At 53.3% G+C, this 16,075-nt stretch overlaps 1 protein-coding gene across 11 annotated transcripts in view; it reads right to left on the bottom strand.

The window, feature by feature from the left end:
• Acot7 (acyl-CoA thioesterase 7) overlaps nucleotides 1-16,075 on the bottom strand; it is a 93,756-nt gene that overhangs the window by 1,366 nt on the left and 76,315 nt on the right. For 10 of the 11 annotated variants that reach the window (NM_133348.2, NM_001369273.1, NM_001369274.1 and 7 more), the window contains exon 8: nucleotides 9,460-9,644. In NM_133348.2, coding sequence (NP_579926.2) covers nucleotides 9,460-9,644 — 185 coding nt within the window. The remainder of the gene's footprint in view (nucleotides 1-9,459; nucleotides 9,645-16,075) is intronic. The other variant, NM_001369276.1, reaches the window with a different exon arrangement.

The following is a 16,075-nucleotide window of genomic DNA, read 5'->3' as shown; positions in this document are numbered from 1 at the left end:
CATATGCAGAAACGGAATCCTTTGTTTCTCAAGATAGGGTTTCTCTGTGTAGCCCTGGCTGTCCTGCAACTAGCAGTGTAGACCAGGCTGACCTAGAACTCAGAGATCTGTCTGCCTCTGCCTCCAGAGTGCTGGGATTAAAAGTGTGGGCCACCACGCCCAGCCACATGAAAGTTTAATGAGAGTTACCCTACACAGGGAAGACGACAAAAGTCCAAAAGAGAAGTGCAGAGCAGCCCCCTTGCTCTTCTGCCGGCCAGGGCACATGGCGCCAGCACCTGCACACTAAGTGCACTGACTTTAAGACCCGGAGCCTCAAAGTAAAACCCGTGTGCTTAACTCGGCTAAATTGGGGCTTTCCCACACTGGCATGTTCCAGCATCACTGGTCAGGTGGTTGTTGGTACCATGCTTTGTGCCGACCAGCCTGCCTCCTGTGTTCTTTTCACTGGTCTCACGGCCCAGGGGCTACTGTGTTCTGTTGGTTACGAGCCACGCAGTCTATGGCGTTCTGAGTTACGGGCTGCCTCTCAGCTATAGGAGGCTGGGACCCTAGTGACTTTGGCACAAGGAAGAGGCTGCCTGAGCGGGGAAGAGGTGGACCTGGGGCCAGGAACTCTGTAGGGGGAGGGACACTGGTTCCCAGGATGCACTTGGACAGAGCTACCGCACACTGCCTCGTGCTTCTGCCCAGGGGCTCTGCACTCCTCAGGAGGCAAGTGACTCAGGACAGAAACCATCCGACTTTGACCCCCAGGCAGGCTGGCAACCCCTCAGAGGAGAGGTTATCTTCACCCAAGGGACAGCAGGAGTCCAGGAGGGCTCCAGGCTTGTTCTCAGAGGACAGATCTTCCCATTCAGAGACCCTTATGCTTGCTGTCTTCCATATTCCTGGGTTTAATCCAAAGCCTTGACCTAGCAGGCAGCTACAGTGCAGTACAGTCCTAGCAGGAGCCTCTAGTTGGAGGCTCTGCAGCTCATCCGTTGTGTCACTTTGGGCAGTTACACAATTTCTTGGCGCTCCCTCTTCTCACCTTCCTATAGTGGTGGTGCTCCTACGGTGTTATGGAGGCTGCTGTCCTCTCATGGCTCCCTGTGCACAGAGGCTCCAAGGCAGGCTCCTCCTCCTCCTCCTCTTCCTCCTTTCTCATCCCTACCGAGTTAACCTCAACACACGACCCTCAGTCCTCACCAGAGTAAAGGGGTAGCCAGAGTCCAGGGGCCTACAGTGCTGAAAGCTGGTGGCACTACACCCATGCTCCACATGGCACAGCCGGTAGTTAGCCTCAGCTAACATTAGAAGATGGCAGCAGCGCCCTCAGGAAGGCCATGCTGCATGCACAGAGTCTGTGTCCCACTGCATCTGGAGGTGGAGGCCAGCTGGTTTCCTAGACCTCAAATTCCTCCCAGTGGAGTTGGCTCTCCCCCTTGTAAGCATAAGTTAATCCTAATGGCCATTAGGGCAGAGTTCCTATACCAGGGTTCAGTCTGACTGTGGTTCCCTGTTGGCTTCCCCCATTGAGAGCCCTCTGGCTATTGTTGGTGCCTGTGAGGGATGGGCTCTCTGTCTGACAGTGGAGAGGCCTCCAGAGAATGGCCTAGCAGCCCCTCCCCTTACAGAGTTCCTGGCCCCAGGTCTAGCTCTTCCAGAGGCAGCATTCTCCTTGAGCCAGAGCCATGAGGGGTCCCTGGCTCCTAGAGCCCAGAGGGAGCCAGTAACTCAGAGATCTATAGCCAGAGCCAACACAGAGGACTAGAGGAATCAAGTGGGCCAACACGGCCAGCAGGACCCAGGCGACCTCAACACATCCCCAGAGAGGCGGCAACATGGCATCACAACATACCAGGGAAAGCCAGACTCTGGACCATCTCCTCATATTTCCTGAGTATGTGAGGAACCTTCCTCCCAGACAATAAGGTTTGGGAGAGATGGTGTGCATGTGTGTGCATGATGAGGGGGTCATCAGCGCAGGGACAGGGAAGGTGGCCAAGGTGGCCATGGCCAGCTGTGACAGACTACCTGGACCATGCTCTATCACACCGCCAAAGCCCCAGCAGCCAACAGGCCCTAGTAGCTCCAAAATGCATGCCTCGTGGCTCAGGACGTTTGTGTCACTTGGGCACTGATGGACCCAAGGAGGCATGAGCCAAAGTGTAGGAAATTGTAGCGGTCAGCTCAGGGCAGAGGGCACGGCTGGGGCCTGGCGCTGGGCCTTGAGGCTGCTCTCATGTGTCTCTGAAGTTCAACGTCTGCAGTGACCTCATCACCAGGATCAGCCCTCAACCAAAATGAATGCTGCCTGGTGATGGATGTGTGGGCCGGTGGCCAGGAGAGCCTGGCCAAGGCTTTGAGGAGCCATGAGGAATGTGCCAGTGATGGCCTCATCACTCGCATCTCTAGGGACTGGGGCTTGCTCTCAGAATCCTGTGCTAAGAGACGGGAATCCAAGCAGGTCAAGGAATCAAATTCTACTTCACCGTCATCTCAAGATGACAAAGCCTTTTCTTCTCTTTCCTGGAGGTCCTATCACGGCAGCAGAAGTCAGAGAGCCAGCTGGGGGAGACAGCAGAGGCAGGCAGGCCTTCTTGGCCAGTGACTGACAGAGCCGCCAGTCCCTGCTGGGTCTGGAGCTGACAGAATGAGACAGATGGCTTCCTGGGCATGGCCCTCACCATGGCACAGCTGCCGCTTCCCGCAGCCCGACCCCCTCCATGGCAAAGTAAATAAACACATACAGTGCACATTTTTCAGGGAGCTAGGGAGGTGGGGAGAAGCCCAAAGCTTTTCTATGGGAGACCTAAGGCTGGAAGAAAGGAGCTGGTGGCCACAGGGCCATGGGCAGCTCTTGGCTGCTAGACTGCCCACCTGCAGCCACAAGTAGGTTCCTCATGCCATGTGAAGCAAAGGGACCCTGTTGGCTTGGGGTGTGTGGGATGGGAGGCACTGCCTTAGAGGGGGGGAGGAGAGGCTGAGGCAGGGCAGGAGTCTGGGCTCACTTGCCTGGTTGTGAAGCTGCAAGTGTAGTATTGCCAGGCTCCCAGGTTCCCTTACCAGGAAATAATTCCATGGGGCACTTGAAGTGTTCCCTGTGTGGTCTAGCATATATGTCCCTCACACATGTTTTCAGGCATGACCAATAAAGTTGTAAATAAAAACCATCATACATCCAAATCCAACTATGGGCCTTTTTCTTTTAAGTTTTCTATGAAAGGTTTCATAGAAAACATTCCTAGCTTTGTATTTTAATTAAATATTATCTGTAATGATTTTAGGCACAAAAGGCAAAAATTTAATAGATTTTTCAAGTATGTGTTATATAACCATAGAGTACTGACAGGATTAACAATTGTTATTTTTCATTTCCAAAAAGACTAAGTACTGTTACTTTAATTCCAAATTGTTAGATCATCAACCTAGTTAAAGGCCTCCTACATTTAATTCTTCCTTGGAATTAACATTACATTAAGTTTGATGACTCTGTTTACAAGAAGGTAAATAAATTCACCAGAAAACTCGGAGCTTAGGAGCTCAGGGGCTTGGCTGAGGTCTTGATATCCCTTGAAAATTTAGAGTAATAGCACATTTTAAATGGACATTAGGTTAGCACTAGATAACTTTAATCATGGTATTGTGGTTTTATGAGGTTATTTGTAGTGTTTAGATTTTTATTTTTTTCCTGTCCAAGGGTTGCTGGGCCACACTTTTTTTATCTGTGGCGATACCAGCTGTCTTCACAGATGACCCGAGGCCCTATGCACTTTGGGGCTGCAGGGCTCAAGGAGTGCTCTGTCTCTGCTGCGTATCTGCTCACCCAGGCAGTGGTCCGGGAGGACAGCCAAACGGCCCGGGGTAGGGGTGGGGGTGGGGGTCATCTAAGTCAGCTGGGCCTTGAGGGCAGCTTGCCCACTCAAAGGAACATAAGGCCCAGGGTGACATTCCCCAGCCATAGGTTAAAGGAACATAAGGCCCAGGGTGACATTCCTCAGCCATAGGTTAAAGGAACACTGCTTTCTCGGTGCTCAGGCTCTGCTGGCACTAGGTGCTAAGCTCTTCCCCCTGCCTGGCAGCTCCAGCCCCACTCGGCATCTCCTCCACACGGCCTGCCAAGTGCCGTCTTCTGGGCCTGCTTCCACCAGAGGAAAGCCTGTGGCTTTCAGAGACTCACAGTACAAATCAAGAGTTTCCACTCTGCATTTTCTGTGCCTCAAGAACACACATTTGGAACATAGTACAGAGGATGAGTGGCTGAGCCCCACCCTCCGCATAATCAATAGCTTGTCCTTTTTGTAATTAATGAGTGCCCGCTAAAAGGAGACATCCAGCGGTGACCAACACCTTCCTGCCAGCCTGAGGGGCACAGACCTTAATTAGGAAGCCACACAGTGCACTCTCTCCCGTGTCCCACAAGAGGGGTCTCAGACACTCACAGCAGCAGTGACAACTCTTCTGATGAGTGAAGTCTGTGAGGAGCACAGTGTGCAGCTGTCAGGCCCGACGGTGAGACCCAGCCCAGGCCTCACTGTCTCCCTAGTAGGAGGGAGAAGAGGGTAACAGGCCAGCTCTACCTGACAATGTGACCTCAGCAGGGCTGGGCCTGGCACCTGGAGGCAGAATGCCTACCACTGCCTCAACTGCTGGCTCAGTCAATTCTTCCCTGTGCCTATCTAGGGTCCCCAGAGGAAATTTCAACATCCTCCCCAGGGGCTCCTCTCACCTCCAGGGATGGGCTCTCACCTAGCATGTATTGTTCCCACATGGCTGAGAAATTACCTGCATAAAGGCTACCAGAAGGCTATTTGCAGAGGCAGAGGATTAGCTGTGTAAAGGGAGGAGGGGTCTCCTATGAGCATGGACTTTTCCCGTGTTAGTTGCCTACACAGCTAAGGGCGGTGTCACTGGCTAGGCCCCGGCCAGAGTGGGGCCCTCATCTCAGGCTCTGCCGCAGTCCTTCTCACCCTGATGGAGGTGACAACTGGACCTGGATCCAGCAGAATGAATCAGACTTGATTCAAACCACAAAGTCCTGGGTTGGAGAGATGGCTCATCAGTCAAGAGCACGAGCTGCTCTTCCAGAGGCCCTGAGTTGAATCCCTAGCAGCACCCACATGGTGGCTCACAACAATCTATAATGTGACCTGGCGCCCTCTTCTGGCTTGCAGGTGTGCATGCAGATAGAGCACTCATACACAAATATCTTTAAAAACAAAAAACAATGAACCAAGGAAGTCATAATCTACACAGTTGTGTAAGGTCTTCTTGTCCAGATTCAAAACTGATGGTTTGTAACAAACACTGATACCTCCTGCCATTCAACTGCAGCAGGCTTGGCAGAGCCAGCCACGAAGACACGGGCACGACTGGGTGTAGTCGGTGCTCAGCCTTTGTTGGCAGCAGTGTGTCTTATTGATCTATGCCGTGTACATATGCACCTGAGTGGAAGGCCTCCTCACATCCTCTCTCCCCCACTGCAAGCCCCCAGGACTCTCTCTGAGCCTTTGCACACAGCCTTGGGAGTGTCTAGTCTGAGGGCTTTGGCCACAGCACTCTAATGAGGAAAGTACTAACTGTGCTGCAGGTTAAAGCACGGTAGGGTGGTGGTATCCTGCCCCAGGATATACCAGGGGCCAGAGCTGATCACCATAAAACCTCTGTCTTGGAGGGCCAGGCCTCCTTTTGCCTCTCACCCCTAACACTTCCCTTCTAAGACAGTGGATTCAGTGTGCTGTGACACTCCCCTCCCCTTGCCTTAGAACAACGACTCATGGGTCCTCTTGTATGGCTCTCCTGGCCACTGGGCTGGCTGTGCTCACCCAACCACAGTGTGATGCCCTGGTGGCCTCACTGCTCTGTGGTCTCTTGTGGATCATGAATGGAGGTGGCAGGCCCTTATTCCAACTTATTCCCCCGGGCTGGCTCTCCTGGAGCTCTTTGGCAAGCCTCCTGGGGGAAAGACAGAGCAGCTCAGCAGACAGCCAGGCTGACTGTGCTCTGTGCACACTGTGCGTATGGCATTCTGGACCTGAGGGTCCTCAAGAGACACCTGCAGCTTGGAGGGCAAAGAGGTGGGTGAAGAGACTGGAGTGGAATGGAGGCAGAGGCAGGCCTGGGGAGGAAAAGGTAGCCTCTGAGCTGGGCAGCCTACGGAGGCTGGGCAGTGCCCATGCCTTCTTGGAACAGATGTACTAAGCTGCCACACTTCCTGCTTTGGCCAAAGGCCACTGAGAACTACACTCTGGCCAAACGAATGGAGGAGGCAGAAGCAAAGCCTCAGATTCCAAAGACAATGACAGTGTCCTAGCACCAAAGCACTCGGTAGTACTGTGGGTGGCGAATTCTCTAGGCTTGAACATGAGCACTCTGAGCCTGCAGGAGCCTATGGACCGAGGAGTCCATACGGAGGAGACTGGAGCCTTTTCCCCTCCCAGGATAGGAGCGTCAGTGAGAAGAACCCTCCCTCCTAGTTCCTGGAAGCAGGCAGGACGGCTCCCTGTTGTGCTGAGTCAGGAACTGTAACCTCCCCCTGCCCCTGGCTCCTCCCCCTGCCCCTGGCTCCTCCCCCTGCCCCTGGCTCCCAGAGCCCCTAGACAGATTAGAAAACACTGTGTTTCAACCTCTGTAGAAAAATCAGAGGCCATGGGATAACTATCCACTCAGGTCCGGTACCAGCTGGTACAGTGTGGCCACAATGTGAACCAAACACCAAACTGGTTCTCAAATCATCTGGGCTAATGCAGAGTCTCCTGGAAGGAGCAGCCCCAGCAACGCAGGGTCTCAGTCCTACTGCAGACACCTGGCCCAGAACCTGGGTGGAGGCCAGTAGCCCCAGGCCAAAGCTCTGGGAAGTCACTGTCGTCCTGACACCATGAGGATGACGTCTCCTAACTCCATATGTGCTGCACACAGGACATGTTTCTGTGGCCATCAAAGACCCTAACCACCCGCCCCTCCCACTCCTCAGACCCCCATGGTCACTGCCCCCACCAGCCTCAGGGCTAACCCTCTCCTAAGCAGCAGCAACCCTGCCGAGGACAGCTGTGAAAGCCACCACAGGGAGGACACGGGTCACAGGGAGTTCACCCTTGGAAGGTCCCTTTGCTTTCTCTGCTTTTTAGCTGCCTTGAGAATCAGGTCTGCTTTAGCACGCCCTCTGTGTCACAACTATCTATCTAGCTATCTATGCCTTCCAGATGCCTGCAGTGACAGAGCCAAGGCACCAGGGAAGGAACCACCTAAAATCATATGCCCCGCCCCCAAAAGGGGCAAGTGCTTCCCTCAGGTGTTCTGACATCAGGGCTCATGGCAAACCTGGCCGGCACCCCTGCCCGGGATCTGAGCTGCTACGCTGTGGGTCGAGCAGATAAGAGAGCGCACCTCTCACTGGTCCTTGGTTGAGCTGCTCTGGCGATGAGCAAGCCTCGATGCTTTGGGAAGGAGAAGAAAGTTGGCCCAGTTCTGATTCCTTCACTGCCCCATTTTAACCTGGACCACGTGCTCTTATCACCTGAGGGCTAAGGACTTAGACAGGGTCTGGTTCCGCCTGCCCATGTGTCATTCATAAGGGGCCCTCCCCCGGGCATGAGAGGCACCACTGTGGGTTGGAACACTCTGTAGCAGGGCAGCCCTCTGCAGTCGGATCCTCTTTGTGAGCTCCCTGCCTCCTCAGACCCAGGCCAGGCACTCTCATTACAGGGTGGAGCTCGTTGGGGCCCTTGACGTATGGCAGTCTAAACTGGGCAAGTTCTGTCTACTCAAGGGGCCAGAGGAATCCTCAGCCCAACACTGACTGCATATGGGTCTCACCTTCCCCAAAACACTTCCCTTACCCTGGCCAAAAAGAAAAGAAAAAAAATCACACAGTAGAGGTTCGGGGTCCCAGGGGTCCCAGGGAGCGACAGGTCCTGAACTACAGGAGTCCGCTCTCCTAACATGCCTTCCCACCATCCACAGCTCAGACAGGAAGGAGCCTGTAGCTCATCCTCACTCCAAGCTTAAAGGGCTCTGCTCCAGGGAGCATGGGTGGCAGGTGTGGGCCTGCTTCTTGCTCAGGCTGCCCAGTGTAAGTTAGCCCGGGGATGGCAGCAACTGCAGGCCTGGCACACAAGCTCTCTTCACATCAGGAAACACCTCCACAGAAGCAAACGAGGCTGCATTCCGTGTCAGCAGGGCCCTGGGGAGGGAGCTAAAAATAGACAGAAGCTTGAAGATGGCTGGCAATGGGGGCGGAGGGCAGGCAGGAGCTGGAGGGGCATCAGGCACACTCGTGTAGCTGTGTGCCGTCCACGTGTGCACCGAGGTCCAGCATTTGTGCTTGCGTGGCGGGTTCCCAAGCACACGCAAGCCCAGCAGAATCCTTCTCTAGGAAGTCTGCCCACCTCCGTGCTGACCACGGAGCATCTTCAACAAGTGAGAAGTAACAGCCTGGACCCACAGGACACTACGGAGGTCAGACTCTCAGAGCTGGGGATGGACACCTCTCTCTCCCCCACTCCCCCGCAGTGCGCGCTCCATGTCTGGCTGCCCCCTGTCTCTGAGCAGTGATCCTCCTGTGGTCCTCGGGATGCAGCTTTCTACTGCTTCAGTGAAGCTCATGGGCCTGGAACCTGACTGCAAGGCACATGGGGTACCTGACTCCACCTTCCAGAGCCCACCCTAGCTAGCCTCAGTGTTGGGAGCTCAAAAAAGGTGCACCTGACCATGTAGCTGGGAAGGACTCATGGTTTCCTGCAGAGTGCTGAGACCACGCCCACAGCAGCACCAGCCCTCTCTCCTCCCAGATACTGCGGGCGGGCGAGCCTGTCAAGATGCAGACCACCCACCCAGCTCTGGAGCTGCCCCTCATCTTGTGCCCACTTGAGTAACCCTGGAGACCGCAGTCCTCAGCAGTATAGAAGGGCCTTGGACATGGCCTTTCTTTTCTTTTCTTTTTTTTTTGCATCTGCTCCTGCATCTGAGGCTGCCCTCGCACAGCTTCCGGAGATGGCGCCTCCTGCTTCCCACCCCAGGACTCTCTCTGGCCAGGACTTTCTGGTCTCCTCACTTCCTGCCTAAGGTCACAAAGTTGACAAGTGGGCCACCCCTTTGAGTCCCAGGAGCACAGAACTGAAGCCTGCTTTTCATCAGGTGACACAAAAGCCCAAAGTCACATTGGGAGGGTCCACGCCACAGCCCTCCTCCCTCCTATCCTCAGCTCTCCGGGGGCCCCCTGAGGAGCCTGAGGTGTTCCTAAGACCCCCCCTCCCCCGGCCCGGATACACAACCCAAGGAACCTGGGCGCTGTGCTATCCCAAGGAGCCAGCGATGGGGCAGCCTGTGCTATCATATCCCAAGGGGCCAGCGATGGGACAGCCTGCAGCTTGCAAGGCTGCTTTCTAGAGACTTGACTATACCTGAGCACAGCCCCTGGTCCCAGGCCTGGGTCCTGCCCTGTTTAGGACAGGATGTAACCATGAGGGCACTTACCACAAGCTGAGGCACAGGCATTGGCTTGCCCTCCTGGTTCAGGGACACGTAGGTGAAGAAGGCACTGGCGGCCCGGTAGCGCTTTTGTGAGTTGTCCACCACAGGGTCAGCGTCCACCAGGACCTCAATCTCCATGGACTTATTGCTTGTGAAGGTCATGCGTCCGGAGATGGTGATGACACAGCCTGCAGAGGATATGGAGCCGCTGCATTATCGGACATCAGCTTGGTCTCTACCCACGCGGTACATGTGTACATTGTGGGCAGGGCATGCCAGAGAGAAGCCATGTTACTGAGGACAGTTAAGATGCTGAGTTAGGCAACACAGGCAGCGGCCACTACGAGACATTACAACAGACTATTAGTGCGTGTCATTATTAGTCAGTGTGAGTCATCTGTCTCCACAGCAGACATTCACTGCTGCCCTAGCATTTCTGGCAGCCCCTAGGTCCAGACCCACTAAACACAAGGCCAGAAGGGACAAGTCAGTCAGCCAGGCTCTGGGCGAGCTTGCTCAGTCCTGCCTCAGGGGTTGGTTGAACCTGCCATCTTCCCTGTCCTCTAGGACAGGGTGGTGCCCACTGGCTACACAGCCGCCATACTGTGACGTTCTGAGCACTACAGGTGAGTTCAGAGGTTTACAATCTTTATGCTGGACTGACGGGAGCATGTGACTGTCAGGCTCGCTCTATAACCCAACGGTCTCAAACATGGGCTGCAGTCTCATCCTCTGAGCTCTGGGACAACATGTCAGGATTGTACACCTCTTGCCAGCACCGACGTGGGGTCATGTGATCATGACCTTACTCCACAGTCACTGCTCCTGTAGATACTCCTCTCAAGTCTACATACCCATCCTTGGGCACATGGGGCTTCAGTCTGGCTTCTGCATCTGGATATGGTGTCTGTCCTCTGTCACAACCCACTCTTCTACACAGACCCTCCAGTGTCTGGCTTTACCTCTCTCCATTCTGGGTAGTTTCTGGTCTCAAGATGCTTGGGTCTGCTCTTATAAATGACCACAAGGGAGTCTGACTCCAGAGAACAATGAAAGGAAAGGCAGTAGACCCGGTTCTGAGGTTTTGCTTGCCAAGGGTATCATTCCTACCCATGTGACTGGCCACAGCTGTGTTGGCCTGTGGGGCCTTTGGTTAAAGCTGGCTCCTGGATCCTGTCACTTCTGACGATATATGACCATCATCAGAATCCTTGGCCCATCTTTAAGCATGGTGGTCTTCTGGGTTAGCCCATGTGGGACACAGGGGCTACTCAGCAGGGACCAGTGCTGGCGGCAGGGCCCTACAACACACATCTAGCATCCTAGCTTCAAGACAGGCCCTGAAGGACACATCGAGACAGCCAGAGAGAAAGAGACAACAATTGAAGGCAGTGGGCTATTCTGTTAAGTTCCATTCCACATTCAACTTCATACTTACACAGGGTGCTTCAGTGCAGAACGTGACCATTTCTGGGAGGGAGGGAGGGAGGGAAGGAGGGAGGGAAGAGCCAGGTGGTCAGCAACAGGTAGCCTGACACCACTGTAAGGTGCACACGAGCACCTGCCAGTGGGGACCACGCCCTATGCTACATCCCGGGCCTGTCACTAGCTCAGTCTAAAGACAGACTCGTCACCCCAGGCCTTGCAGTGCCTCTGCCCTGCCCTAAATGTCCCTGAGATCCGGGCTGCAAGGCAAGGAGGGAAGAAGAAACCAGCAAGATGTTCTCAGAGACCCAGGAGCACATGAGTGCTGCTGTGTGAAGGGCCGATTACTATCCACTGCTGTGAGGAGCCAATTCCAGGTTCTCCAAACATGCTGTGAATTCCAGACAACAAATGGACATGTGTCTATCTGCTGTCACCCATGAGACCCCATTTCCTACCACTTGCCATGGCAAACTCCTGGTTGCTCACGGTTTAATGTCTAAGTCAGAAATCCAATGCTTTTAACCCCAAGTTTAAGTCAGAAATGTCTGGTCCTGAGACCTAGACCAGGTGATACAAAGCAGGAAGGGTCTGTGGCCAGGGATGCCACACCACACAGCAAACACCCCAAATCTGGGCCTTTTCTGTCCCAGGAAAACTGCCACACAATGTCACACGAAGCCTCGGGGAGAATTCCAACAGAGGCAGGAATCCACTATAGAGCTGGCATCAAACTGAAAGCTCCTGTTGAAACTCAAATCCTCAGCTCCAGGGCCTGGGGCAGCACAGACCACACGGAGGCCCTGCAGTTTCAAGGCCTGCCTGCGGAAGGAGCTCCACCTGGGGGCTGGGGTTGGAGAGAGAGGCAGCTAAACAGTGATCTAAAGCTTACATGCTCCTATCCGGACCTTACCTCCACACTCCATTAGGGCCTCCAACCAAAGACATTTCCCCTACAACAGCAGCCTGGTTCACCCTTTGCATTCCTTTCTAGGGACACTGCCGAAAGCCCATCTTCCTCCACTGTAGTCCTCCCACCTAGTCTCCCTCACAGATCTCACCAATGACTCAGTCTGGAATGCCCAGGGGCAAAGCAGGGTCCCCATTATGTGATGAGTAAACACAGACCCACAGGGCTGTGGCCCACAGGAACCTAGCACCTTGCTGGCTCTCAGAGCTCAGGGAAACCCTAGACCCTGCCTTTACCCCAGAGTAGACAACAGACAGCCCTGAACAGAGTGGCTCAGAGGCACAGCACTGGCCTCCATCCAAACACCTTTCCTAGCCGGGCGTGGTGGCGCACACCTTTAATCCCAGCACTCGGGAGCCAGAGGCAGGCAGATTTCTGAGTTCGAGGCCAGCCTGGTCTACAAAGTGAGTTCCAGGACAGCCAGGGCTACACAGAGAAACCCTGTCTCAAAAAACCAAAAACCAAAAAAACAAAAACAAACAAACAAAACACCTATTCTTATAGGTTCATTGTACATGTGCACAAGTTTTGCCTGTGTGCCTGTGTGTGTGTGCCTATGTGTGTGTATGTGTCTGTCTGTGTATGTGTGTGTGTGCCTAGTGTTTGTGGACTGGAACTGGAGTTTTGGATGGGTACCACCTGGGTATTGGGAATTGAATCCCAGTTCTCTGCAAGAGCAACAAGAGCTCTAACTGCTGAGCCTTGGCTTCAACCTTAACAGCTTCTGTGCTGCCCACAAAACAGTCTCAGTCTACACAGGGCAATTCAGTATAATTAAAGTGAAAACTAAAGCTGGGGTGTGCATACAGTCTACACAGGGCAATTCAGTATAATTAAAGTGAAAACTAAAGCCGGGGTGTGCATACAGTCCCCATGTATCCTGGTCAACATGGTGAGGCCACCCCAGGACGGCAGTGGGTCGGGGTTTCTCTGTGTGGAACTGGCTCTGTAGGCCAGGCTGGCCTGGGATTCAGAGATCTACCTGCCTCTGACTCCCTAGTTCTGGGATCAAAGGTGTGCATGGCCGCAGCCCCAGCCCCAGCCACCGCCCACTATTTGTTTTTTTGTTTGTTTGTTTTGTGTTTGTTTTTAAGCAAGGCCAACAGAATGGAAGACTCAACTACCCACCCCACACTCTCCAAACTCAGCAGAAAAGGGACACTACGTAAAGGTTGACAAGGGGCACCTGGAGCAGCCCCTTTCTTGGGGTACACCCTCTCAAGCTGAAGTCTGCAGACTGGAACACTGAGCTAACAGGCTGCAGAGGGCAGGATCTCAGCACAGCGCCTGGCGCCGACATCAGCAGTGTCCCAGGGAAATGTGTCAAGTGGCTGTGTTGTAAGCTGCCTGCTTTGAAGGCACAGATAGTGAGCCTGAAGGCGGGCGTGCCCCACAAGGCTGGCAGCTTGCCCCAGCTGATGTCCCCACAGATGGTATTACTCCCCAGGATGTCGCAGCTAGATTATAGCAGTATGCCAGGGATTTGAAAAAGAAAACAAACTAATTTAAAAAAAAAGCAGCTGTTACCAAGCACTCCAAAGTTTATGAACAGTTCCATGTTTTGCACACCAGAGAGCTGGGGCAGAGAACTGTTTCAAGAAAGCACAGAGGAGCCAATGGATGCTGGTGCGACCCTGCAGCCTCTTAGACAGTCCCTGCTTCTACCTTCTCTCTGGGAGGCTGGTTATCTGCAAGAAAACTGCACTTTTGGTTTCCTAACTAGCAAAGACCATCTCTTCAAGAAATCTGCTTGGAATTTCATGTCTCAGCCAAGGAAGAGAATGGAGAGTCCGCCCTGGATACATTCTGCTCATGTGCCTGAGGCTTCTCCTTTGTACTGAGCGATGGTGTTACTGTCCACCTCGGGCTCCCCATGCTGTGTGCTATCCAGGATCCTTGTCACACTCAGCCTGTTACAGCTCATGGCTCGCACTGTCCCTGGAGATCCTGTGATTCTCTTGCTAATCTCAAGGAATTGGACTTCTGTCTTCCTCACTTCTTACCAGGCAAGGGGTCAATGACACAGAACTGGACAATTCCTAGTGTGTAGATGAAGTCAGCGGACACTTTAACTCAGCCTACACCTTTAGCATGCATAAATGGCAACCTTCCTTTGTACCCAGATGTTAGGCTGAACACAGGGTGTTGCAGGTAGCCTGGAAGTTGTGAGCCAAGGGAGGGATGGAGTGTGTCCTCTCTGCTCTCAGCACCAGTGAAAAGTGATCCTCAAAGAACCAAGTTTGTAAATAGCAAGTCTACTGTTCTACAGGGGCAGGGGCAACCAATGGCCCAAATGGCCACATGGAAAGCCCGGCTGTGTAAACTGCCTCCGATTGTAAACCTGGATGCAACTGACTGTACCTTAGTACCAGCCTGCACTGCTAAATGTCACATGTTTTTTCCTGACCTTCTGGGGACAGGCCTGTGTCCATGTAAAGCTGTTGGCATAATTTTTCTGGGGGGCATCCTATTGAATAACAAACAGATCTCCTTCTAAGAGACAGACCCAAAAGATGGCCTGTGGCTCAGGACACAGGTAGCCAGAGGAGGCAGGATGGATTCTCAGAGAGTATGAGGTTCTCATGATATCTTAGATTATTCAGATGTTAGCCTCCAAAACCAGGAGAAAATTCATTTCTGTCATTTTAAGCATCCCAGTCTGCAGGCTGACACAGCAGCCCCAGGGAGCTAACACCATTTTGAATAACATGAGCCACGTGTGCCAGGTCAATCTTTCAGGAGATGTTTCCTGAGCTCTGTGGATGCTGCCTCATCCTGTACACACTGATGCATGTCACACCTTCTCTGAAGAGGTGGCAAAACTGTCCCCTGTGGCCCTCTCCATGCCAGAGCTGAGGTAGGAGGTGAAGAAAAGTCACAGGGACAGAGGTTTAAGAGGCAACAAAACCCCAGGGTTAAGGTGATTTCGGCAGTCTCATCAGACCTGGGTTGCTGGCTTCTTCTCTCCTCATAGCTGACATGACTTGGGACTGTGTCACCACCAATCCAGAGTAGGAGGGACTTGTCAACCTTGTGTTTCTGGTCTAAGGTGGCAGAGCCCTCTCTATTGAAGAATCAACCCCATCTGGGTTGACAACACAGCCAGGGACATATGAGGAGGGACCCTCGTCGCTAGACCTACTCCAGGACACACTCTGTAAAAGGACAACACACAGGAACCTCACAGGAGACATCTCTGTAGAAACAACAAGCAAGGCTACAGTGTGTCAAAGCCTGAGGAGACTGACACAGACATAGGCCAGACTCCATAAGAGCTATTTCAGGATGGCCTCAATTCCTTCAAGCCCCAAACAAGACGTCATCATTTCCCATCATTTCTGGGAGGAGCTAAATGTCTCCTTCAGAAGTCTCTACCTAGAAGGCTGTATAGTAGAAGGACAAAGAAAAGGACTCTGGCAGACACTGAGGGAGGAGCCTCACATCACAGATTTTACCTTTTTAAAGACAGGGTCTCACTATATAACCCTGGCTGGCCTTGAATTCCTGAGTGAGTGCTGGGATTAAAGATGCACACCACCAAGATCACAGCTCTTCAGCTACAGAGACCAGGCCAGCCAGGAGGCTCTGTATAATAGATACCCTCACTCACCCCAACTCCCTGGAGGAAGCCAGTGCAGAGCAGTGTGGACCAAATGGCACAGATCTTTGGAAGTGAAGACCCCTTTCTGCGCTGAAGATAAATGCACCTTCAGAAGTTAGTCTGTCCTCAAAGCCCCACATGCTCTGGTGGCAGAAACGACCCTAGAGAAGCTGACTGACTCTCATGTGCTGTGTGACCCCCTGAATAAGACGGCTCCTCTAATCCAGAGCCACTGTCTCTTCAACAGCCCTTTCCAAGCAGCTCCTGGTCATGCAGGGGCTCAGGGTGAGGGTCTGAGGTCTTCACCTGGTGTCTTCACTCTGAGAACAGGACTGACTGAGCTGCTTCAAGGGCTCTCTGACTCGAGGTCTCACTGATAGCTACAGCTGGGTGGACATGGAAGAGATGCACACTGCTGTCTAGGACCCTTTTCTCAGTCCTCGCTCACCAGGCGGGAGCTCTAGGAAAAGGGAAGCCTGAGACCTGACATCCAGCACTCTCCTGGAGAAAAAAACCTTGTGTATCGTACGGATGCATCACCTGTCAATTACAAAACCTGTGGCCTATAGGGAAGGGTAGAACAGAAGGTGGGACATCCAGGAGGCAGAGGGGATTCTGGGATA

The sequence above is a fragment of the Mus musculus genome, chromosome 4 (assembly GCF_000001635.26).
Source record: "Mus musculus strain C57BL/6J chromosome 4, GRCm38.p6 C57BL/6J".
NCBI classification, from domain to species: Eukaryota; Metazoa; Chordata; class Mammalia; order Rodentia; family Muridae; genus Mus; species Mus musculus.
The sequence above is the reverse complement of the archived record's forward strand: the minus strand, read 5'-3'. Positions and strand labels throughout refer to the sequence as shown.